General features: G+C 45.2%; 1 protein-coding gene across 1 annotated transcript in view; it reads left to right on the top strand.

Annotated features, from left to right (window-relative positions):
* LOC124623087 overlaps positions 1 to 26,842 on the top strand; it is a 398,296-nt gene extending 371,454 nt beyond the window's left edge. Inside the window, exon 8 of the mRNA XM_047148879.1 lies at positions 26,362 to 26,842. Within this exon, the coding sequence (XP_047004835.1) occupies positions 26,362 to 26,842 (481 nt within the window). The remainder of the gene's footprint in view (positions 1 to 26,361) is intronic.
* Positions 26,843 to 27,533: the final 691 nt, after the last annotated feature.

Here is a 27,533-nt window from a genome sequence, read left to right as displayed (position 1 = left end):
TTGGAAAGATGGTACAACGCTACAATAAATAAAGTAAGTCGGAGCGGCGACTATGTACAGAAGTAGCCGTAAGGTGTACCTAACTGTTGCAAATAAAACATTTTTGATTTTCGCAGTAGTTTCCATTTCGCGACCGGTAGGAACTTACTTTCCGAATAGCCGTCGTATACACAGACTGAAGCGACGAAAGAAAATTTGTAGCAGGGCCAGGATTCGAATAATGGCCTCAGTAAAACTTTTCATTCGTCGCTTGAGTCTGCTAATATAGGATGGTCGTTCAATAAGTAATGCCCCACATTTTTTTCTCAGAACATATTTACTGTCAAGAGTCATAATTTGGTGACAATATACGAGGGCAGTTCAATAAGTAATGCAACACATTTTTTTTCTCGGCCAATTTTGGTTGAAAAAACCGGAAATTTCTTGTGGAATATTTTCAAACATTCCAGTTTCGTCTCGTATAGTTTCATTGACTTCCGACAGGTGGCAGCGCTGTACGGAGCTGTTAAAATGGCGTCTGTAACGGATGTGCGTTGCAAACAACGGGCAGTGATCGAGTTTCTTTTGGCGGAAAACCAGGGCATCTCAGATATTCATAGGCGCTTGCAGAATGTCTACGGTGATCTGGCAGTGGACAAAAGCACGGTGAGTCGTTGGGCAAAGCGTGTGTCATCATCGCCGCAAGGTCAAGCAAGACTGTCTGATCTCCCGCGTGCGGGCCGGCCGTGCACAGCTGTGACTCCTGCAATGGCGGAGCGTGCGAACACACTCGTTCGAGATGATCGACGGATCACCATCAAACAACTCAGTGCTCAACTTGACATCTCTGTTGGTAGTGCTGTCACAATTGTTCACCAGTTGGGATATTCAAAGGTTTGTTCCCGCTGGGTCCCTCGTTGTCTAACCGAACACCATAAAGAGCAAAGGAGAACCATCTGTGCGGAATTGCTTGCTCGTCATGTGGCTGAGGGTGACAATTTCTTGTCAATGATTGTTACAGGCGATGAAACATGGGTTCATCACTTCGAACCTGAAACAAAACGGCAATCAATGGAGTGGCGCCACACCCACTCCCCTACCAAGAAAAAGTTTAAAGCCATACCCTCAGCCGGTAAAGTCATGGTTACAGTCTTCTGGGACGCTGAAGGGGTTATTCTGTTCGATGTCCTTCCCCATGGTCAAACGATCAACTCTGAAGTGTATTGTGCTACTCTTCAGAAATTGAAGAAACGACTTCAGCGTGTTCGTAGGCACAAAAATCTGAACGAACTTCTCCTTCTTCATGACAACGCAAGACCTCACACAAGTCTTCGCACCCGAGAGGAGCTCACAAAACTTCAGTGGACTGTTCTTCCTCATGCACCCTACAGCCCCGATCTCGCACCGTCGGATTTCCATATGTTTGGCTCAATGAAGGACGCAATCCGTGGGAGGCACTACGCGGATGATGAAGAAGTTATTGATGCAGTACGACGTTGGCTCCGACATCGACCAGTGGAATGGTACCGTGCAGGCATACAGGCCCTCATTTCAAGGCAGCGTAAGGCCGTAGCATTGAATGGAGATTACGTTGAAAAATAGTGTTGTGTAGCTAAAAGATTGGGGAATAACCTGGTGTATTTCAATGCTGAATAAAACAACCCCTGTTTCAGAAAAAAAATGTGTTGCATTACTTATTGAACTGCCCTCGTACATCAACATGTGTTGTGCATGTCCTATTTTTCTACGTAGTCTCCATGACGTCCTGTGGCCGTACGCCAACGTTGTGGAAGAGTATGTATTCCCTGCTGGTAAAAGCTCTTGTTCTGTAGGTGTAGCCATGATTTCACTGCATGACTGACACTCTCGTCATCTTCTAAGTGTGTTCCCCGTATTTTAAACAGCCCAGAGAGATGGAATGGCATCCGCACGATTCAGCACGTCTGGATCAGTGGCTGTGACAGGACGTCCCGAGCGTGGCTGATCATGGAGTTCTGTTTCTGCATTTCCTGAGGCTGTAACTTTCTTTACACATCGCCCAACTGTACTCCTATAAACTCCAGCATCGCCATACACTGTAAACAAACGTTTATGGATGTTCACCATGGTTTCTTTTTCTGCACACAAGAATTCAATAACAGTTCGCTGCTTGTAACTTGAGTCATATGTAGGCTCCGTTTGGCGCTGTACTACGGCTCTGCCAACTCCCAGAACGGTTCGAAACATCACAGTGCACAGAACAAACACCAAATGTGAAGCACCAACAACAGCGTTTGTCTATGTATATTAATGGCATTTTAAAATATGTGGGGCATTACTTATTGAACGACCCTCGTACGTCATAGATGTCTGATACTTGATGACATCTCTGGAACGATATAATTTCATTGTATTGACAGCTGTAACCTTGAACCCTGAAATAGAACCCACCACTTACGAGGGGCTTTCAATAACTTATGCAACACATTTTTTCTCGGGCAGTTTCGTTTGAAAAAAATACGGATTTTGTTGTGGAACACCGTGAAATATTCCCGCTTCAGCTCCTATAGTTACATGAAGATCCGATAGATGGCGGCGCTATACGTAGCCTTCAAAATGGTGTCTGTAATGGAGGTGCGTTCTAAGTAGAGAGGTGTCAGTGAGTTTCTTTTGGCCGAAAACCACAGCATCACAGATATTCATAGGCGCTTGTAGAATGTCTACGGAGACCTGGCAGTGAACAAAAGCACGGTGAGCCGTTGGGCGAGGCGTCTGTCATCGTGACAACAAGGTCGCGCAAACCCGTCCGACCTCCTGTCTGTCAGCCAGTCGCACACAGCTGTGTTACCCTCAGGTTTAAAGAAGCGACTTCAGCGTGGTCGTCGCCACAAAAATACGAACTGACTTTTTCTTCTTCACGACAACGCAAGGCCTCACACAAGCCTATGCACCTGAGAGAACTCATAAAACTTCACTGAACTGTTTTTCCTCGCCCTAGAGCCCGAATCTCGCACCTTTCGATTTCCATCTGTGTGGTCCAATGAAGGACGGACTCCGCGAGAAGCAGTACGTGGGTAATGGGGAGGTTACTGATGCAGCAGGACGTTGTCTCTGACGTCGACCAATTCGCGATTGGAGGAGGGTTGGAGGGATCAGATAGTGGTACGGGATGTACCTTCCACCACACACCATTAGGTGACTTGCGGAGTATGATGTAGAGTGCAACCGCGCAGGCATTCAGGCCCTCCCAGTGAGGCCGTCGCATTGAACAGAGATTGTGTTCAATAAAATTCTTCCGAGTTTGAGGCGGCATTGTCATCTGTAAAATTCCGACGTTTCGGCGACTGTTTCAAGGTGCCTTCCTGAGGTGTATTGCTAACTACTGAATGAGTACTAGTTTGGATACTTACATACTATGGAGGAGTGCTGTCATTGGATGTGAGGGTGAGGAGGATGGGTATTAGGAGTTCATTTTATTGGTCTTTGCATTGCGTGTTGTCATTGGCGGAAATGGGCGTTTTCCATTGGAATTTCCTTTACTGCTTGAAATTGGTGGAAATGGGCGAATAGGAGACAGAGCGGCGACTGCAGCGTAGCGTTGTTTACTAACTGCCTAGTATCGACCAGGCGGCGTCAGCTCTCTGCGTACCCTTCACCGCTGTGGCCTACCGCGAGAGCTGGCCTTCCGCAAAGCTGTCACAGCTGACAGCCAAGACGCTGGAAGTTGGTACCCGTCTTCTCTATTCATGTTTCCGGGCTGCTTGGCTATTTCTATAGCCTCTATAATCTTCCTCCTCAAACTAAACGGCTGTTTCGCCAGTACGCGGGCTCTCGAAACTCGATCTTCATCCTGCTGGTGTTCTGCCACCGCTCATTTGTTCTTTTGTTTGAGGCGGATATATCTCTCGTGTGCAGTTCAGCTTGTGTTTATCGGACACCCGGTCTCACCTTCATACACCAGTCCACATTCGCACCCGATTTCATAAACTCCGGCAGCATGAAACTTGTCAATTGTATCTTTCGTCGTGCCCAGAATGTCTTTTATTTTGTTGATGCTACGAAAGATCGGCTTAATGCCTGCCCGACGGAGATTTTTGCCCAGACGTTCAGTAGCCCCTTGTACGTATGGTAGCACAACAGTGTTCTGTGCGTTGTTCTGCATTTCCCTGTTGCCCTCCTCCTTCGGCGCCATGGTTTTGTGTATCATCCTCATGTCGTAGCTACGAGGGCTATCCACAAAGTACATTACGTTTTCGTTGGTGTCCGTTAGGGGCGGGGCTAGCGCGGACATCTTGGTGTCTTGGCATTCCGCCAATAAGGTTTCTGACTGCAACAAACTGTACACCGATAGAAATCTATCAGCAGCTTTGTGAAGTGTATGGGGACAACATAATCACTGAAGGTGGAGTGCGTCAATGGGTCATAAAATTTAAAAATGGCCGAACTAACGTTCACGACGAAGAGCGAAGTGGAAGACCCAGCATAGTGACTGCCGAACTTGTCGAAAAAGTCGATGCCGCGGTCCGTGAAAACCGTAGTTTCACAATAACGGAACTCTCTATGAGTTTTTCACAAATTTCACGAAGTTTGTTGCACGAAATCATTACCGAAAAGCTTGGTTACCACAAGTTTTGTGCAAGATGGATACCAAAAATCTTGACAGAGATTCACAAAAATCAGCGAATGGCTGCAGCGTTAACGTTTTTGGACGTTTACGAGAAAGATGGCGACTCATTACTCGATCGCATCGTTACTGGTGACGAAACATGGGTTAAGCATGTGAACTGCGAGACAAAATTGCAGTCAATGCAGTGGGGACACACAAATTCCCCCCAAAAACCCAAGAAATGCATGCAGACAATCTCGGCAAGGAAGGTGATGGCGACTGTCTTTTGGGGCAGAAAAGGTGTGATTTTTGTGGATTTCCTGGAAAGAGGCACTACAATAAACTCTCAAAGGTATTGCCAAACTCTGCACAACCTCAGAAGAGCAATATAAAAGAGGCGCAGGGTAAAGTTGGGCTCAAAGATCTTGCTGATTCACGACAACGCCCGGGCCCACACGGCAAATGCCACTCGTGAAGTTCTCGAATCTTTTAAGTGGGAGTTGTTTCCTCATCCGCCGTACAGTCCCGACCTGGCACCGAGCGACTTCCACTTATTCCCAGCAATGAAGAAGTGGTTGGCTATGCAGCGTTTTGATGACGACGCACAGCTTCAAGAAGAGGTAACCACGTGGTTGAAGGCGCAGGCGGCCGAATTTTACGACGAGGGAATTTCCAAGCTCGTCCATCGCTACGATAAGTGCCTTAATTTAAATAGGGTTTTGCAGCCAAAAGAGTGGGAAATAATGTGGTGTTTTGGAATCCTAACTAAAACCAAGTGTGGCTTTCATCTGTATATAATGTAAAAAATTTCCAATACTTTATTTATTTTTAATTCCAAAACGTAATGTATTTTTTGGATAGCGCTCGTATTAGCTCCAAAAATTGACCTGAGGTTCTGTAGTTCAGCTTGCAGGTTGTGTTCATCACTGATACCGTAGGCTCTCTTAGTTAAAGTTTGCAGGGCCGAATTCTTTTGCGTAGGATTGTGGTGGGAAGATGCGTGCATATACCTGTCCATGTTGGTGGGCTTGCTATAAACTCTGTGTCCAAGCTTCCCCTCTGTCTTACGGTAAACTTGCACGTCGAGAAAAGGCAATACCCCGTTCTTTTCTATCTCCATGGTGAAGTGAATTTTGCTGTGCTGCTGGTTGAGATGTTCTAGAAAGTTCTGAAGCTCTTCTTCTCCGTGTGGCCAGATAACAAAGGTGTCATCGACATATCGTAGTCAGCATTCTGGGCGTAATGGTGCGGACTGGAGTGCGATTTCTTCGAACTCTTGCATAAAAAGTCTGCTGCGGCCGGCGAAAGAGGGGAACCCATAGCTACACCGTCAGTCTGCTCATAAAAACCCCCTTTCCACCTGAAATAGGTGGTCGTCAAACAGTGGCGCACTAGCTCGCAGATATCAGGTGCCATGCGTTCCTCTAAGATGTTCATGGTGTCCCTCTCGGGTACATTCGTGAACAAAGACTTAACGTCAAAAAATGGTTCAAATGGCTCTGAGCACTATGGGACTTAACATCTGTGGTCATCAGTCCCCTAGAACTTAGAACTACTTAAACCTAACTAACCTAAGGACATCACACACATCCATGCCCGAGGCAGCATTCGAACCTGCGACCGTAGCGGTCACGCGGTTCCAGACTGAAGCGCCTAGAACCGCACGGCCACACCGGCCGGCACTTCACGTCAAAACTGACCATCAGATCCGTATCCGATTCACGCTTTTCTTTCAAAAGTGCTTTAAAATGGGAGGAGTCCTTGACGTATGAATCTATATGGCTCACTAAATGAACTCCTAATACACTTTCTCCTCACCCTCACATCCTATGACAGCACTCCTCCGTGGTATATAAGTATCCAAAGTAGTGTTCATTCAGCAGTTAGCAATACACCCTGAAGAAGGCGCCTTGCAACAGTCGCTGAAACGTCGGAATCTTACAATTGACAATGCGGCCTCAAAGCCAGAAGAATTTTATTGACTGTGACAACGGCCGCGGACGCCTATGTTTACAGAGATTATGTTGAAAAATAGGGTTTTGCAGCCAAAAGAGTGGGAAATAATATGGTGTATTGGAATCCTAACTAAAACCAACTTGCTTTCAGAAAAAAAGTGATGCGTTACTTATTCAACGCCCCTAGTATAATCGCAAACAAGATCTGCAGCTGTAGAGCGATAAATAGTTTAGAGCAGAATGCCAACAAAGGCTCGACTTAGACTAACGATTCTGAGATATGATGGTTCAAATGGCTCTGAGCACTATGGGACTTAACATCTGTGGTCATCAGTTCCCTACAACTTAGAACTACTTAAACCTAAGTAACCTAAGGACATCACACACGTCCATGCCCGAGGCAGGATTCGAACCTACCACCGTAGCAGTCGCGCGGTTCCGGACTGAACCGCCTAGAACCGCTCGGCCACCCCGGCCGGCTCTGAGATATGAATTTCGATGTTTAATCGAAAAAGTCCAGAAACAGAGTGGTGATCGACGACGAAAATTTTGTTTGGGAGCCGGTCATTTTCCCGTGGGTTAAGCAAGCTTCAAATTATTTTATGAATGATTTTATTTTATTCGTAGCGGCTTTTATTGCAGCCATCACCAATTTTCTTTCGTAAAATATGAAAGAAAAACTTTGGCCATCCATCCGAATGAGTGTATTTCGAATTCTGAAGAGTCATCTTAAGTTTCTTAACATATTATTTCGTCATTAATTGAACACGGCAGTCCTGACCGGTCCTATGAAATAAACACAGTTCAGTACTGTGATGAAAGCGGGTGTGATTATAATCAGTATTTGAGCAAAACTCTTAGTCGCACTTATGTTAATCCCTAAATTAATCTATATTTGTGTAAGGGGAAAGTGCTCTCTACAAATAACGACGAATTACGTTAAGCAGATTTGAAAATTACCGAACTACCAGTTTAATAAGTCACGGCTACAAAATACTAACGCGAATTCATTACAGACGAATGGAAAAACTAGTAGAAGCCGACCTTGGGGAGGATGAGTTTGGATTCCGTAGAATAATTGGAACACGTGAGGCAATACTGACCCTACGACTTATCTTAGAACCTAGATTAAGGAAAGGCAAACCTATGTTTCTAGCATTTGTAGACTTAGAGAAGTCTTTCGACAATGTTGACTGGAATACTCTCTTTCAAATTCTGAAGGTGGCAGGGGTAAAATATAGGGAGCGAAAGGCTATTTACAATTTATATAGAAACGAAATGGCAGTTATAACAGTTGAGGGACATGAAAGGGAAGCAGTGGTTGGGAAGGGAGTGAGACAGGGTTGTAGCCTATACCCGATGTTATTCAATCTGTTTACTGAGCAAGCAGTGAAGGAAACAAAAGAAAAATTGGGAGTAGGTATTAAAATCCATGGAGAAGAAATGAAAACTTTAAGGTTCGCCGATGACATTGTAATTCTGTCAGAGACAGCAAAGTACTTGGAAGAGCAGTTGAACGGAATGGATAATGTCTTGAAGGGAGGATATAAGATGAACATCAACAAAAGCAAAACGAGGATGATGGAATGTAGTCGAATTAAGTCGGGTGATGTTGAGGGTATTAGATTAGGAAATGAGACACTTAAAGCAGTAAAGGAGTTTTGCTATTTGGGGCGCAAAAAACTGATGATGGTCGAAGTAGAGAGGATATAAAATGTAGACTGGCTATGGCAAGGAAGGCGTTTCTGAAGAAGAGAAACATCGAGTATAGATTTAAATGTCACGAAGTCGTTTCTGAAAGTATTTGTATGGAGTGTAGCTATGTATGGAAGTGAAACGTGGACGATAAATAGTTTAGACAAGAAGAGAATAGAAGCTTTCGAAATGTGGTGCTACAGAAGAATGCTGAAGATTAGATGGGTAGATCACATAACTAATGAGGAGGTGTTGAATAGGATTGGGGAGAAGAGAAGTTTGTGGCACAACTTGATTAGAAGAAGGGATCAGCTGGTAGGGCATATTCTGAGACCTCAAGGGATCACCAATTTAGTATTGGAGGGCAGCGTGGAGGGTAAAAATCGTAGAGGGAGACCAAGAGATGAATACACCAAGCAGATTCAGAAGGATGTAGGTTGCAGTAGGTACTGAGAGATGAAGAAGCTTGCGCAGGATAGAGTAGCATGGAGAGCTGCATCAAACCAGTCTCAGGACTGAAGACCACAACAACAACAACAACGTTAAGCAACTGCAGGTGGGCCGTGAAGGCTCGAAATGCTGCATGCTTAAGAGTTTCTGACCGAAGGAGGATGTATTTTATTTACAATTTATGTTCTCCATCTTTGCACGTGGAACTACGAATTTCTGTATGGTGTTAGCGATATATTGGTAATTTCCATACCATATCCAATTGATATCGCTCTAGGAAAGCTCTGTGACGAAACTAGGCTTCAGACGGACCAGTATTGCAGCTTCGTAACCCTCCGGAAGACAAAAACTAATGATTGTTGGCGAGGGAAAAAATACAGATCAGTAAAGGAGGTGAAGTTTTTAACGAGCAGAAATTGGTCAGCATAGAATTTAGGCCAACGAGCATCGAGGTCGAACGTTGACAGCCGAGAGAAGCGGCACACGGAAGATATATCGATAACTCGTTGGTTGCCATCGCGAGCAACTTCGAGGTCAGCACTCAGGACGAGGCGAGGGATCCACGTGCACGCAGTCTCAAGTGGAACGCCGTTTACTGCTTCAATTTATGGCCGGCTCCACTCACCACAGACGCTCAGCACAGACGCGCTTTTCTCCGTTCAGAGAGAGCGAAGCTGTAGCGCCTTTTACGCAAATTGAGTCGCTTGTCCCAATCGTCTGCTCGTGGCAAACGGATCTCGCCTATCAGAAGCTGTCGATTCCAAGTCAGCGCCAGAACTGTTTGTGTTGTGAGAGCTGCCAGCTGTGCAATTTGGCGCCTGACTGGCGAAAGTGAGGTTTTGAGGAACCGCTCTTTACAAGAAAAAATAGAAATATAGTAACAGAATGTAGGACCAAGCACGGATAATAGAGTTTATTCACGCTAAAGCAAAATTCGTAGTGGGTATTCATGAGAAAGGTCGTAAGATACATTTTTCACACTCTTAAGAAACGTGTTCTCCAAACATTTCAACCACCTACATTTATCTGCTTGAGAAAATATTATCTACAGACCCGTCGAGCAATATTTGTTGTTGTTGTGGTGGTCTTCAGTCCTGAGACTGGTTTGATGCGGCTCTCCATGCTACTCTATCCTGTGCAAGCTTCTACATCTCCCAGTACCTACTGCAACCTACATCCTTCTGAATCTGCTTGGTGTATTCATCTCTTGGTCTCCCTCTACGATTTTTACCCTCTACGCTGCCCTCGAATACTAAATTGGTGACCCCTTGATGCCTCAGAACATGTCCTACCAACCGATCCCTTCTTCTAGTCAAGTTGTACCACAAACTCCTCTTCTCCCCAATTCTGTTCAATATCTCCTCATTAGTTATGCGATCTACCAATCTAATCTTCAGCATTTTTCTGTAGCACCACATTTCGAAAGCTTCTATTTTCTTCTTGTCCAAACTATTTATCGTCCATGTTTCACTTCCATACATGCCTACACTCCATACAAATACTTTCAGAAACGACTTCCTGACACTGAAATCAATACTCGATGTTAACAAATTTCTCTTCTTCAGTAACGGTTTCCTTCCCATTGCCACTCTACATTTTAGATCATCTCTACTTCGACCATCATCAGTTATTTTGCTCCCCAAATAGCAAAACTCATTCACTACTTTAAGTGTCTCATTTCCTAATCTAATTCCCTCAGCCACACCCGACCTAATTCGACTACATTCCATTATCCTCGTTTTGCTTTTGTTGATGTTCATCTTATATCGTCCTTTCAAGAGACTGTCCATTCCGTTCAATTGTTCTTGCAAGTCCTTTGCTGTCTCTGACAGAATTACAATGTCATCGGGAATATTTACAGGCAGTAAATAGCGCCTTTTTTACTGTAACCTTTGTATCTTGTTTTCTCTCTAAGCGAATTATATTTATTATAAATAGATCCGACATTTTCATTGTAGAAACAATTTTTATAAAAAGTTTATTTATTTACTTTCTTATTTATGCACAATTTAAGCTTTTTGTTTGTGCAGATACTGTAAAACTTAGATACCTTTTTGCTTTCGGATATTTGGTCTCCCTTCTGCGAACTTTGTACTGACGAGGAGAACACGGCATGTGTCATAGCCCGATTTCCGAGAAACTTCGCTCGTGGAAGAGAGGTTAAAATATGCAAACACGTATCTCGGCTTACTCGTAGGTACTCGACCGTTTCTGACAAAATAACGACCGAAGTTTTCGAGGTACTATGCGTTACTTTCAGCGAGCTCATAATTCAGCCGATGCGCTTCACACTTTTGCGCTCCATTTTCCAAACCCGAATATTCTTTTAATTTTTGTTTTTCATGTCCGTAGAAAATTACTACACGAAAGTTTTTCTATGTATGTCGAAATAACACTACTTTTATTCATCTAAAAATTCTACGTCTGGTGACTGAATTAAAAGATAACAGTAAATGAATGGAAAAATTATTTGAAATTGTTTCCAGTGGAATTCCTGTAGCGTATCTTGATTCGTAATCAATTGCACACGCCAGTTTTCGGAACAGTCATCCGCTCAGCGTGCTGTGCAACGAAATTATAGCCAACGCCTGAAATCTTCAGTAATGTTAACGATGTTTCTTTCCCGAGTGAGAAAAAAAGCACGTTGCAAGGCATCCCAGATGTGCTCAATAATGTTCATGTCTGGGGAGTTTGGTGGGCGGCGGAAGCGTTTAAACTCAGGAGAGTGTTCCTGCAGCCACTCTTTAGAAATTCTGCACGTTTGCGGTGTCGTATTGTCCTGCTGGATTTGCCCAAGTCCGTCGAAATGCACAATGGACACGAATGGGCGCAGGTGATCAGACAGGATGCTTACGTACGTGTCACCAGTCAGAGTCGTATCTAGACGTATCAGGGGTCCTATATCACTCCAACTGCACACGCCCCGTACTATTACAGAGCCTCTACCAGCTTGAACAGACCCCTGCTGATATATGCTGCGCCCATGGATTGGTGAGGTTGTCTCCATACCCGTACACGCCCATCCTCTCGATACAATTTGAAACGAGAGTCGTCCGAGCAGGCGACATGTTTCCAGTCATCAACAGTCTAACGGCGGTGTTGGCGTAAAGATTTGCGTCGTGCAGTCATCAAGCGTACACGATTGGGCCTTCGGCTCCGAAAGCCCATATCGGTGATTTTCCGCTGAATGTTTCGCACGCTGACACTTGTTGATGGGCCAGCACTGAAATCTGCAGCAATTGGAGGAAGGTTTGTACTTCTGTCGCGTTGAACGATGCTCTTCAGTCGCCGTTGGCCCCATCTCGCAGGATCTTTTTCCAGCCGCAGCGGTGTTGGAGATTAGATGTTTTACCGGATTCATGGTATTCACGGTATACTTTTGAAATGGTCGTACGGGAAAACCCGCGATTTATCGCTACGTCGGAGATGCTGTGTCCCATCGGGTTATGCGCCGACTATAACACCACGTTGAAACTCACTTAAATCTTGATAATCTGCCATTGTAGCAGCAGTAACCGATCTGACAACTGCGCCAGAAACTTGTCTTACCGAGGGGTTGCCGACTGCAACGCCGTATTTGAATACGCATATCTGTACCAGTTTCTTTGGCGCTTCAGTGTATTTCATTCTTATATCACTCCTTAACTTCTATATTTTATTTTTATGCTTTCTTCTTCAGGAAGATTGGATACATTCCCTTCGCTGATACCGATCGTAGAAACATTCGAAACATAGAAATACCGAAAGGCAGATTTCCACAGTGGCATTTCTTCGTACACAGAACGCTGTCCTGGCCACCGCTGACGCTTGCAACGTGTTGAGGACATTCTGCTCGGCTGCCGTACAACAGCAGCCCCTGCAGGCTTGGCTAGCACCTACAGCCACGCTCGAGAATGCATTTCTTGAATTGTTTCCATATTTTTGTACGAACAGAGACTTCTGCAAGGTTTCCGTTTATCAGCGTCACACAATATTCTCATTGCAGGCTTCTGCGGAATAAATACTCCTGTATGTTATTTCCATTGTACCAGAATATTACGCCGTAAGAGGGTATCGAGTTAGTTTGCAACAGTCTGATGTTGGCAGGTCCTGGAACATTCTTGCTGGCCATTGCCTTCCAAATCGTTTAATGCCCTCTCCGCGCTTTGGGGACTTCTTGTTGTCCCAGCAAGACTGGCGCTCGTCCTAACTTGCACTTTCGAAGGCACTAACTTTCCCGGAAGAGTTTTCGATACGCACCCGTAAGCTGATGGGCGTTTAGCCAACGCACGAAACCCTGAAGCAGGCGGAGTGCAGGAGAAAACTGGCGATGGCTGCAGCGGTCTCGGAGCGGTGGTCTTTGCTACACGACAAACGGGCAAGGGGGGGGGGGGCAGGTTACCTCATTTGCTAGTTTAGAGGAGTCAGGTAAGATGACTCCATTTCTCCAAAGTATTTTCTGCGCACTGGAGTCGTATTCGTGAGGACGACGCTTCAAACCCGCGTCCGGCGGCCCTCCTGATTTAGGTTTTCCGTGATTTCCCTAAATACGTGGGGTGCAACTTTAATAGTGGCAACTATTTATTTACTGCTCGTACGAAATAGATACGTGTTTCAAAGTTCTACTGACTTTCATCACTTCTGTCTCTATGCTGTTCATTTTTGGAACACAACGTACGACCAGCTTAGAGACAGAAGTGATGACACTACCTGCAGGACCTGACCATCATTTTGCAGCACAATGCTCGAGCACGTACAGTGCGAGCTGTTACTGATGTTACTGATTTGTTTGACTCATGGGGCGCCGGCCGTTGTAACCGAGCGGTTCTAGGCGCTTCAGTCCGGAACAGAGCTGCTGCTACGGTCGCAGGTTCGAATCTTGCTTCGGGCATGGATGTGTGTGATGTCCTTAGTTCAGTTAGGTTTAAGTAGTTCTAAGTCTAGAGGACTGATGACCTCAGATGTTAAGTCCCATAGTGCTTAGAACCATTTTAACTCATGGGGCTGCTAAGTACTATACCACCTACTGCACTCCCCTGACTTAATCCCTCCTGAGTTCAACTCGATTTCTAAACTGAAGAAACACTTCACGGAATTCGCTTCATAACTGCTACAAATTCGTCGGGCAATAGGCCGCGCAGCTCGAACTGTCAACACAACTGGCACTGCTAAGAGTATCCTACGACTTCCACATAGCTGGCAAGGGCTGTACACAATGCTGGTGACTACTTTAAAGGTCAGTAAAACTTTGAACCACGTATCTATTTTGTACAAGCTGTAAATAAATAGTTGCCACTATTTAAGTTCCAACCCTCGTACCCTAAGGCAAACGCCTTCGAAAGGACGCGCCTCTTTCCTTTCCCATCCTTCCCTAATCCGAGCTTGTGCTCCATCTCTAATGACATCGTTGCCAACTGGACGTTAAACACTAATCTCATCTCCTCCTCAATATTCTCTGCAGCCTTCAAATCATTAAGCTATCTGGAAAAGAGATCCGGATGAACTGGTCTTGTCTTCATTACCTTCGATTTGCAGATGAGTTTGTTTTGTTTGCTTATGGTGCAGAGGAACTTTAGCGAAGAATGGAGAAACTGAGCTAGTATGACAATAGACATGTAGATTAATTATGGTATGATCAAAAAAACCTACAACGAATATACCGATAGCACAGCAGCAGAGACTGATAATTACGTAATTTCCAACATGTCCTAAACAGAAAGTGTATAAGCAATACGTACTGCTAGTACCAAATTACAAAAACGTAACATGGACGTGAAATTCTCAAACAGTTTAAAAATTGAGGACTGCCCAACGAGAAATCGAGGTACATACTGCGCATAACAACACTGGCATGAAAAATTTAATAACAAAAAAAATAGGAAAAAACGCACATGTTTGTGAAATCATTTGTCTGAAAGTAAGAAATCAAATAGATTAAAAAAATTATTGACGCGCATTTGAATGATGTTCGAAATTATGTAAGCAAATGAAGTCCCGATTGACAATTTAAAATTCAACAACCAAGCATCTGACTTCCCGTACCATCTCAACCGGTAAAATATTTTGCAGCTTGACTCCAAATAGCAGCACTATCTCAAGGCCACAAAACAGCAGATTCGACAGTCTATATAGAAATGAGAAGAATCAGTGATTTGAGGGAAAGTTACTCAATTAGAGACTATTGCTATGTGAAGTCAAGCGGTAAAATACTATACCAGTTGAGATACTACTGGTTTGGAAAGTCAAGCGGTTAAATATTGAACTTTAAATTCTCAATGGGCACCTTACTTGCTTTACATGATTTCGATCATCATTCAGATGATCTTTTGAAAACAATTTAGTTTCGTGACTGAAACAGAATCGAATAGTTTAGTTTTTATCCCTGAGAAAATATCATTTTACCCCACAGGCATAATCACCGCACGGTTGGAACGACTGCTACAGGCGCTCTGTGGCGTGCCTGAGCAAAGAGCGTTGCCTGTATTCCAGTCACCAGCTCCGCGTGAGAGCGGGTAGGCCTACAGAAGCAAACTGCCTGATTCCCTTCTAAAATGTTTTGCTCCCCTTAAGGTTTTCTTGTTGAAACTCACTATCAGTCTGTCGGGATAGGTAGTGTACAGGTCCCGCGCACCTGGTCAGTAGACGCTGCCGCTTCAGTGAAGCCTCGTTCTTCCAGGGCCGGCGAATTGACGAAAAGACTTCTGCCGTCGCCCGGAAGCGTCAGCGAAAGTTTTGTCTCGAACAAAAGTTGTTCCTCGTGGCGCAACGTATCATTCCTACAAGTTTGACGCAAAGACTTTGAAATGCGGTCGTATACACACAGTGAAAGGCGTTTGGAAGGCAGCACACTCCTTCGTTCCCCTTTATCCTTTGCTCCATTTTTTTCTTTCTAATTGGCAAACAACAAGGGAGAAAGTTATATTTGTCTCCCTCAATGAAGCTGACTGTTTCTCTGTTGAAGCAATTTTCAGTTTATTAACGAACAGGTACTGTAAAACGTCTTTCGTTGGAGAACACTCAACAGAAAAGTATGAAGTCTTCACAGAAACTTGGCACTGCGTCACGAAATCACAGCAAGCAAAAACGTAAAGGTGAAGAGAACACAGAAGCACGAAATTCACTACTACACCACGAGTGACAGCGCAGAGACTACGTAAACTTCCGATGTTACCAGATGACACCGACATCATAACAGTAGCCGCCGTGTGCTATTCCGCATGTGGCAATCCGCCCTGTGTATTTCCATAGTTTCTGTTTCTGAATTTGGTCAGTGATACGTTGTCTTCGTACAGTAATATCCTACGGTATGGATCTCATTGCAACAGGCTGTAAGTAATTTGTTGCAAGACATACTAGCAGATTAAAACAGTGTGCTGGACCCCGTTTCGAACCCAGAACCTTGCTCTCTGCGAGCAATACTCATAACTACTGAGCTACGCAACTGCGACACACAACCCACCCTTTTGCTGCAGCACTACCGATAATAAATTTCAAAACAGGACACACACAGCTGCAGACTAAAGTATCCGTTTTTGGATTTTGTTTAGTCTCAAGATGTAATCACGACCTAACTAAATGGTGTAATTATTTCAGTTTCCATCAAGACAGTTGTTTGCTGACAACCTGTAGAATGCTTTCTAGCCACATGTAGTGGGTATCAGCTTGCCAACTAGTCTCTCCAGCAGCACTATCGAAATGGCCTCTATACAGAGGCATCTGATTCTGCTTCAGTTTCTTTTATCCTGTGATGTTAAGTACAAAGTATAATTACCTATCACCATCTTCTTGATTTCTTCCTCTGTACAACCCCAATGCCATGCCATTTTTTCAGTAAAAAACAAAGATGAAAACTTTAACACAAATAAAATCACAGCAGCAAATGCACACAGGTCAAACGTTGCACATAGGTCAAATGTTGTACAGCTACTGAGCACAAAGCACAGGAATGCAGCTATTCAGCTGTTCTGCCTGGCTGCTAAGTGCCTTGAGCATTAATGCATCTGGAGCACACAGAAATCTGAGTGGTCACCCATCTTAATACATAGGGAGCACACAGGCATTGGCAAGCGGCCACATACACACACCTCCAGAGCACCTGATGGAACAATTAAAGGTGCAGATAAAAGGGTTTAGGGAAACTGGGGACAGGAACAGTGATATGTGTAACACGTCTAAACCAATCAAATAGTTAATATACGTATACACGCGTATGGGATCGAGGTAACAGTTTTCTAGGTAGGATTTCTTAGGGAGTTGTCATTTTTTCACATTTTTTAACTATCGCCTATTTAATGGTAAAGTGCCAGCTTACAAATCCTAAATTCTCAGGTTCGATCCCCAATCAGTCCTATGATTTTTATCTCTCACTTATCATTTCTTTAACCTCTTGTAATGTTTGTTGATGTGAAACCTGTCGAAGTGCACTGTGGTTTGCAATTCATGTTGAACTGTAGGACCACCTGTAACTGGTTGCGTCAGAATGTTTGACAGTGTTTTTGGGATTAACTCGATGTACTGGTACAAATATGGCGTCTGTTGTTCTAGAATGGCTTTAGTTTTTATTAGATATAGTGTGTTGAAGTTAATATTTTTACTGAAACACTAATACCCATGAACCATAACCTTGCCTTTGGTGGGGAGGCTTGCGTGCCTCAGTGATACAGATGGCCGTACCGTAGGTGTAATCACAACGGAGGGGTATCTGTTGAGACGTCAGACAAACTAGTGGTTCCTGAAGAGGGGCAGCAGCCTTTTCAGTAGTTGCAGGGGCAACAGTCTGGATGATTGACTGATCTGGCCTTGTAACACTAACCAAAACGGCCTTGCTGTGTTGGTACTGCGAACGGCTGAAAGCAAGGGGAAACTACAGCCGTAATTTTTCCCGAGGGCATGCAGCTTTACTGCATGAAACCAGTCTCAGGACTGAAGACCACAACAACAACAACAACAATTATAACGTAAGTTTGAATGCCACATAACAGTACGCACATGACATTTCTATGTGACTGTTATTGCAGCAGATTAAAACGCAGAGCACACCATTGGCTGCAGCGTGCAAAAATACGCTAAAAAAAAAAGAAAGAACGATGCACTATGAAGAATTTATCCAAATGGGACGGAAATCAGTATATGTGATGTACACATACAGACAAACAAATGATAACAATTGCAGAAAAACTGGATGATTTATTGGACAGCAAGAGCTTCACAAACTGAGCAAGTCAGTAACACGATGGTCCACTCTGGCGCTTACGCAAGCAGTTATTCTGTTTGGCGTTAATTGACAAAGTTATTGGATGTCCTCCTGAGGGATATTGTGCCTTGCTAGCCAAGGTAGGATCTGGCAAGCACGAAGGCAACTTGCAGAAACTCTGGCCGTGTGCGGGCGGGCACTATCTTGCTGAAAGGTCAGCCCTGCATGGCTCACCACGAAGGGCAACAAAACGGGGCGTAGGATATCGTGGACCTACCGCTGTGCCGTCAGGGCGCTCGGATGACAACCAAAGGCACCCCCGACCGTCAGTTCCGGCTGTTGGGTCGTACGGCGGGCGAGCGTCAGGTCGGTATCCCACAGCTATCGACGGCAAATGCAAAATTGTAAACTTCGGCGACCGATGGACGAATGTGTAACGCTGCAGTGCAATTTCATCGCGCAGTTGGCAGGGATAGTAAACGGGGGACATGCTGATATCAGAGCACAAAGTCTTTGAGAATCTCATTCCGATTACTGAGTTGGACAGCAATATGCTTCGCAGACAGGCGCTCGAAGAACATCAGCAGATGTTAGGAACTGAAGGAGGCAGCTGGGCTCAAAGAAGCCGGTTGGAGTGATCGGCGATTCGCTCGACATTTGAATAGGAGCGATGCCACCATTCGACGATCTTGGGTGAAACGTGGCCGAAAGCAGCGTCAAGAAAGACGCTGTGAGAGGAATTCTGCCTTATGCAACACACCACTTTATGGCGTTGTTCTCAGACATGTTTCAGTACTTTTTGTGCTATCTTCAGTGGATTTATTTCTTTATTTCCTTCTGCAAAACTGTTGTTACATGTTAACTTCTACAGAAACTTTTGATAGAAAATATATACATCTGTAAAATGAGCGATTACTGCAACATTCACAAGATGATTACGCGGGTGAGGTGTTGCTGAGTAGTGATGTTTGGAATCTTCATTACATGCAGTAGGTGAATGAAGGACATGCATGACTCTATGGATTCTAGAGATGGTTAGGAATCCGACAGGGGGATTTCTGTTGCCGCGTCATCGGAGCTGAGAAAGTGGGATGTAGGAATGAATATACACCGAAGCCCCAAAGAAACTGGCATAGGCATTCGTATTCAAATACAGAGATATGTAAACTGGCAGCATACGGCGCTGGGATAGGCAACGCCTATATAAGACAAGTGTCTGGCGCAGTTGTTAGATCGGTTACTGCTGCTATAATCGCAGGTTATTAACAGCTAAGTGAGTCTGAACGTGGTGTTATAGTCGGCGCACGAGCGATTTGACACTGCATCTCCGAGGTAGCGTTGAAGTGGGGATTTTCCCGTAGGACCATTTCACGAGTGTACCGTGAATATAAGGAATGCGGTAAAACATCAAATCTCAGACATCGCTGCGGCGGGAAAAAAAATCCTGCAAGAATGGGACCTATGACGACTGAAGAGAACCGTTAAACGTGACAGAAGCGCAACCCTTCCGCAAATTGCTGCAGATTTCAGTGCTGGACCAATCAACAAGTGTCAGCGTGCGAACCATTCAACGAAATATCATAGATATGGGCTTTCGGAGCCGAAGGCCCACTCGTGTACCCTTGATGACTGCACGACCCTAAGCTTTATCCTCGTCTAGGGTCGTCAACAACGACATGGACTGTTGCTGACTGGAAACATGTTGCCTGATCGGGTGAGTCTCGTTTCAAATTGTGTCGAGGGGTTGGACGTGTCCGGGTATGGAGACAACCTCATAATCCATGGACCCTGCGTGTCAGCAGGGGACTGTTGAAGCTGATGGAGGCTCTGTAATGGCGTGGGGCGTGTGCAGTTGGAGTGACGTAAGACCGCTGATACGTCTACATACGACTCTGACAGATGACAGGTACGTAAGCATCCTGTCTGACCACCTGCATCCATTCGTGTCCATTGTGCAATGCGACACCCCACATGTCCAGAATTGCTACAGAGTGGCTCCAGGAACACTCTTCTGAGTTTAAACACTTCCGCTGACCACCGAACACCCCCCCCCCCCCCCCAGACATGAACATTTTTCAGCATATCTGGGATACCTTGCAAAGTACTGTTCAAAAGAGATCTCCACCCCCTCGTACGCTTACGAATTTATGAACACCCCTGCAAGATTCACGGTGTAAATTCCCACCAGCACTACATCATACATGAGTCGAGTCCATACCACGTCGTGCTGCGGCAGTTCTGCTTGCTCGTGGGGGTCCTACATGATATCAGGCAGGTGTAGCAGTTTCTTTGGCTCTTCAATGTATAGAGTTAGGGCGGATAGGCGGTTGAAGATAAAATGTGCCTAGTTGTGGGAGCTGCTGGTTGTTACATGGAGGTGGAAGACGGATAGGGCAGTTAGAGAAATGTCTTGGTGTATGTGAGGATGTTGGAAAACATGGACGCTATACGGGATATTGTATCGAATCAGATTATTTATTCGTCTGTGGAAAGGAATGGCGGGAGTTGGGCTGGATTGGGCTCTCGAGTAGTCAGATGGACACGATGAGTTCAAGTATTGTTGGGGGAGAGTTGGCTTTGTACTTGTGGCAATATGTGGGCATTGGGCGGCTGTCTTCATAGGGCAATTGTAGTTTGGGCGTTTGCTTGACGCAAATCGTCTAGCCCTAGCAGGGAGCTGCGCCGCCGCCACAACTGGTGAAGCTCAGTGACCGAATGTCATCGACTGCATAGGAAGACGCAGTAGGAAAGTAAGACAGATTTCGTTGTACAAGTACGACTGCAGGTTGTTGAGCACGGTAGGAGTAGTGTTTTTTTTTTTTTTTTTTTTTGGTCATCAGTCTACTGATTGGTTTGATGCGGCCCGCCACGAATTCCTTTCCTATGCTAACCTCTTCATCTCAGAGTAGCACTTGCAACCTACGTCCTCAATTATTTGCTTGACGTATTCCAATCTCTGTCTTCCTCTACAGTTTTTGCCCTCTACAGCTCCCTCTAGTAGCATGGAAGTCATTCCCTCATGTCTTAGCAGATGACCTATCATCCTGTCCCTTCTCCTTATCAGTGTTTTCCACATATTCCTTTCCTCTCCGATTCTGCGTAGAACCTCCTCATTCCTTACCTTATCAGTCCACCTAATTTTCAACATTCGTCTGTAGCACCACATCTCAAATGCTTCGATTCTCTTCTGTTCCGGTTTTCCCACAGTCCATGTTTCACTACCATACAATGCTGTACTCCAAAAATTTCTTCCTCAAATTAAGGCCGGTATTTGATATTAGTAGACTTCTCTTGGCCAGAAATGCCTTTTTTGCCATAGCGAGTCTGCTTTTGATGTCCTCCTTGCTCCGTCCGTCATTGGTTATTTTACTGCCTAGGTAGCAGAATTCCTTAACTTCATTGACTTCGTGACCATCAATCCTGATGTTAAGTTTCTCGCTGTTCTCATTTCTACTACTTCTCATTACCTTCGTCTTTCTCCGATTTACTCTCAAACCATACTGTGTACTCAATAGACTGTTCATTCCGTTCAGCAGATCATTTAATTCTTCTTCACTTTCACTCAGGATAGCAATGTCATCAGCGAATCGTATCATTGATATCCTTTCACCTTGTATTTTAATTCCACTCCTGAATCTTTCTTTTATTTCCATCATTGCTTCCTCGATGTACAGATTGAAGAGTAGGGGCGAAAGGCTACAGCCTTGTCTTACACCCTTCTTAATACGAGCACTTCGTTCTTGATCGTCCACTCTTATTATTCCCTCTTGGTTGTTGTATTGTTGTACATATTCTACAGGGTGATTCAAAAAGAATACCACAACTTTAAAAATGTGTATTTAATGAAAGAAACATAATATAACCTTCTGTTATACCTCATTACAAAGAGTATTTAAAAAGGTTTTTTTTCACTCAAAAACAGGTTCAGAGATGTTCAATATGGCCCCCTCCAGACACACGAGCAATATCAACCCGATACTCCAACTCGTTCCACACTCTCTGTAGCATATCAGGTGTAACAGTTTGGATAGCTGCTGTTATTTCTCGTTTCAAATCATCAATGGTGGCTGGGACAGGTGGCCGAAACACCATATCCTTAACATACCCCCATAAGAAAAAATCACAGGGGGTAAGATCAGGGCTTCTTGGAGGCCAGTGATGAAGTGCTCTGTCACGGGCTGCCTGGCGACCGATCCATCGCCTCGGGTAGTTGACGTTCAGGTTTCATAACTAACCTTTTTCGTAGGACTCTCCATACAGTTGATTGTGGAATTTGCAGCTCTCTGCTAGCTCTGCGAGTAGATTTTCCTGGGCTGCGAACAAATGCCTGCTGCATGCGTGCTACATTTTCATCACTCGTTCTCGGCCATCCAGAACTTTTCCCTTTGCACAAACACCCATTCTCTGTAAACTGTTTATACCAACGTTTAATACACCATCTATCAGGAGGTTTAACACCATACTTCGTTCGAAATGCACGCTGAACAACTGTCGTCGATTCACTTCTGCCGTACTCAATAACACAAAAAGCTTCCTGTTGAGCGGTCGCCATCTTAGCATCAACTGACGCTGACGCCTAGTCAACAGCGCCTCAAGCGAACAAATGTACAACCAAATGAAACTTTATAGCTCCCTTAATTCGCCGACAGATAGTGCTTAGCTCTGCCTTTTGTCGTTGCAGAGTTTTAAATTCCTAAAGTTGTGGTACTCTTTTTGAATCACCCTGTATATGACCCGTCTCTGTCTGCAACTCAGTTTCTCAGCTGTATGGTGATATTGTGAGTACCAGTCTATCTTTTTCATAATATTGTCATACATACATACATATTCCACAAGCCATCAGCTGTCATTCTCTTTCTCTATCCACTCGCAACACGAATCTAGGAAACATCGCTGGTGTGAAACTCAGTTCACCTTTCCTCGCAGAAAAATGGATGGAGGATAACAAGCATATTCCATACTCCTAGAATTTCGGAAAGCTTTTGACATAATGCCACATGACAGACAGGCTCGAAAACTTTTTAAGTAATAGAACCGGGATACGTTGTCCTGAACGGCGAGCGTTCAAGGTATCGTCAGGAGTGCCCCTCTGGAGTGTGACAGGACCGCTCTGTTTTCTACGTACACAAACGATCTGACTGATGGATGAGCATAAACCTGCGACTGTTTGCTGAGGACGCTGTAGTGGGGAAGAAAGTGTCGTATCTGAATGGCTCGAGGAGGGTACAGGACGACTTGGAGAGAATTCCCGTCTACTGCGATGAATGGCGGCTTACTCTGAATGTGGAAAAATGTTGAGTTACACAGATTAATACGAAAATTATCCTGTATCATTCAAATACAGTATTAGTGGTGTGCCGAGGGCACAGTCTCGTCGATTAAATATCTAGGCTTGACATTACAAAGCAATATGAAATGGAACGAGATCGTAAGCGATGGGGAATGGTCAACTTCGGTTTATTCAGAGAATTCTAGTGAAGTGTAGCTTGTCTATAACTGAGACTGCGTATAGAGCACTAGTGCGACCCATTCTCGAGTACTGCTCCACTGCCGGACTAAAGGAAGACGTGGAAGCGATTGATAGTCGTGCTGCTGGTTTGTCACCAGTAGATACGATCAACACGCGCATATTATGGAGATGCTACTTGAACTCTTATGGAAATCCCTGCAGGAAAGACCAAGTTCTTTTCACGAATCACTGTTGAGAAAAATGGCGAGGCTGTTTATAAAATCTTTCTTTTTATTGTCATATATAAACACAGAATGGTGACTTGGTCAAAAACGTAAGATTTCCTTGCAGTCCACCAGAAAATTCGTTGATTGGCAGCTTCTGCCGCCATTTGACGTATTGTTATAGCTACGTGGTGTTTTTTTTTTTTTTTTTTTTTAAGAGTGGCGCGCGATCTTAAACTATTATTGACGTTTGAGGTGTTTAGCGCGCGCGCGTAGGTGTGTGTGTGTGTGTGTGTGTGTGTGTATGAGAGAGAGAGAGAGAGAAAAGAGGCAGGTAGAGAGAGTCTTGCTGGGTGGTGGTTGTGAGCTCTTAGATCAGCAATGTTGAGTGGGAACTATTCCTTTTAAATGCTCTGAGATGTCCTCTATGTCTGGTTCTAAAATTCCTACATGTATGGCCCGCGTATACAGATTCACAGCAATTACAAGTTTACTGGTAATACACGATTGGCTATACTTTTTATTGCTGGTGGTTTGTATGCCAAGTCTGTTCTGCATTGTATTGTTAATGTGGTACGCAATATTGACTCATTTTCTCTTTAGTAAGCTGGCCACCTTCTGTTTGACTTAGTTGTACGTCAATATGCGTCATTTGTGGCTTACTGTCTTATGATTTGTTGTGTGTGTGTGTGTGTGTGTGTGGTGGTGGTGGTGGTTAGTGTTTAACGTCCCGTCGACAACGAGGTCATTAGAGACGGAGCGCAAGCTCGGGTTAGGGAAGGATTGGGAAGGAAATCGGCCGTGCCCTTTCAAAGGAACCATCCCGGCATTTGCCTGAAACGATTTAGGGAAATCACGGAAAACCTAAATCTGGATGGCCGGAGACGGGATTGAACCGTCGTCCTCCCGAATGCGAGTCCAGTGTGCTAACCACTGCGCCACCTCGCTCGGTTGTGTGTGTGTGTGTGTGTGTGTGTGTGTGTGTGTGTGTTTCTTGATTATTTGTTTCTGTTTGTGTATTTTGTTGTTAGTTTTATCTGGTGTTGTCTTTGCATCATAGCCATTCTGCTATAGACAAAATTCAGAGAATCGGCATCAGCGACTCAGTGCACAACGATCATATTGCCACCAACTTGTATCTCGCACTAGGACCACAAAGATAAGATGAGACAAATTACATCTCATACAGAAGCATACAGATAGTAGTCTTTCCCTCGCTCCAGTTGCGAGTGGATAGAGAAAGAGAATGACAACTGATGGCTTGTGGAATATGTATGTATGTATGACAATATTATGAAAAAGATAGACTGGTACTCACAATATCACCATACAGCTGAGAAATTGAGTTGCAGACAGGCACAACAAAAAGCCTACTAGACACATAAGCTTTCGGCCAGAGGGCATTCTTCTGAAATAGACAACACATACACAGACACGAGGCCGGATTGTGAGCGGCTGCGCATGATGTAAGAAGCAACCCGGGTGGAAGCAGGCTGCTTCACAGTCTGTGCCGTCTGGATCCTTTTTCTGAACTGTGCACATGCTGCAATTTATCCCACTTTCCCATAACCCTCCCGGCCTCAACCTTCGCTAGTCATTGTCCTTCACCCACTGTTGCCACTTCACAGCCTTCTGTTGCACAAGCACATCCACAGTCTTTTTACTTTTCTCCTTTTCTGCACCCGTCCCGCCCTCTGTCTAACCTGCTGACTGCACCTACCTATCCTACTCTCTCTCCACCTCGTCCCTGTTTGCTCCCACAAACAGCACTTTACTGCCCCACACGTCTACTCTGCTCTGCCTGATCCTCTCCACCCCAGCCTCCTCCTTACCCCCACCACCCAGCCTGCTTCTCCCGTCATGCCTAGTTGTTCGCAGTCTGGCCTCGGCAGCCGGAGACATCAGCCATATGTGTGTGAGCTGCATTTGCATGATTGTCTGTGTGTGTTAAAACACATTACTTTATTCCACGTAAGTGGTCACATCCACACACTCACTCTGCAGCAATGGCAAAGACCACAAGCAACACGAGACTCGGCCCCTAACCACTTGCGCTGTTTCCACCACACAAAGTAGTGCGACCAAAGTAACAAAGATTTATAAAACTTTCCCACATTCTGGGACTCTAGATCTATTTTCTATGGCTAAATGTCGCTGTTCTTGAATAAATATAACTATTTTAATTCTACGGAAAATTTTTGTTAGACATATGGCGCACGGATACACTATGTAAGCTTACTGATTTCCTGCGAAAATAATCAACATGTGTAAAATAGCTCAAAATGGTTCAAATGGCTCTCAGCACTTTGCGACTTAACTTCTGAGGTCATCAGTCTCCTAGAACCTAGAACTAATTAAACCTAACTAACCTAAGATCATCACATACATCCACGCCCGAGGCAGGATTCGAACCTGCGACCGTAGCGGCAAAATAGCGTCTTTGCATTATTTGAAAGAGACTCTATGATGTCGTCTGCCACTGACCATCGATGTTATTGTAATGTTACAGTGTGTGTGTGTGTCTGTGTGTGTGTGTGTGTGTGTTGTCAGTGTTGTCATTTCATAAATAGCATCTTTGCATTATTTGAAAGAGACTCTATGATGTCGTCTGCCACTGACCATCGATGTTATTATAATGTTACAGTGTGTGTGTGTGTGTGTGTGTGTGTGTGTGTTGTCATATCAGAAGAAGGCCTGGCCGAAAGCTTGCGTGTTGAGTAGTCTCTTTGTTGTGTCTGTCTGAGACTGTCTTCTCCAGTGTATGTTGAGCAGCAATGTATCCATTTCATAAAATTGTGGTTATTCCATCTCAGATTTTCCACACGTATGTAGCTTAATACTGTGGCCCACAGTGTGGTGGCGGCGCTGGCAACGTACGCGAGCGCGCGCCCCGCGTCGCGCCGGCCCGCGGGTTCCGCGCTGGACGCGGCCGCCGCCGCCCCCGCCGCCTCCGCCGCCCCCACGTCCTCGTCGAGCGCCCCGCGGCTGCCGGTGCCCCTGCGCGGGGGCGGCCGCTGGTGCTGCTGCGGCGGCGGCGCGGCGCGCGGCCTGTGGGCCGGCCTGCCGCTGCTGTGCGCGGCCGGCGCCGCCTGCGCGCTGCGCCTGCAGCCCGCCTCCGCCGCCCCCGCGTCGGCGCCGCCCCCGGCGCTGCTGTCGGAGGGCGCGCGCGCCGCCGCGCTGTCCGGCGCCCTGGTGGCCACCGTGCTGGCCGCCACGGCCCTGCGAGGCGCCCCCGTCTCCAGGCTGCACCGCCGCCTCTCCAGGTCAGCCCCGCCGTCTCGCTTAACGTGCCCTACCACCGCATTCGAGCTCTGTTGGCAGGCTGTGCCATAATACTGGGTGATCAAAAAGTCAGTATAAATTTGAAAACTTAATAATCCTCGGAATAATGTAGATAGAGAGGTAAAAATTGGCACACATGCTTGGAATGACACGGGGTTTTATTAGAACCAAAAAAAAGTATTGCTAATCGCGTGAAAGATCTCTTGCCCGCGTCGTTTGGTGATGAACGTGTGCTCAGCCGCCACTTTCGTCATGCTTGGCCTCCCAGGTCCCCAGACCTCAGTGCGTGCGATTATTGGCTTTGGGGTTACCTGAAGTCGCAAGTGTATCGTGATCGACCGACATCTCTAGGAATGCTGAAAGACAACATCCGACGCCAATGCCTCACCATTACTACGGACATGCTTTACAGTGCTGTTCACAACATTATTCTTCGACTACAGCTATTCTTGAGGAATGATGGTGGACACATTGGGCATTTCCTGTAAAGATCATCATCTTTGCTTTGTCTTTGTTACGCTAATTATTGCTATTGAAGCGCTATCTATCGGAAATTTTTTGAACGTTTGTATTTTTTTTTGTTCTAATGAAACACCATGTCATTCCAATCATGTGTGTCAATTTGTACCTCTCTATCTACATTATTCCATGATTTATTCAGTTTTCAAATTTATACTGACTTTTTGATCACCCGGTATACGAAGGGCGCTCAGTAAGTAATGCAACACTTTTTTCTGAAAGC

Source organism: Schistocerca americana, chromosome 7 (genome assembly GCF_021461395.2).
Source record: "Schistocerca americana isolate TAMUIC-IGC-003095 chromosome 7, iqSchAmer2.1, whole genome shotgun sequence".
Lineage (NCBI taxonomy): Eukaryota > Metazoa > Arthropoda > Insecta > Orthoptera > Acrididae > Schistocerca > Schistocerca americana.
The sequence above is the reverse complement of the archived record's forward strand: the minus strand, read 5'-3'. Positions and strand labels throughout refer to the sequence as shown.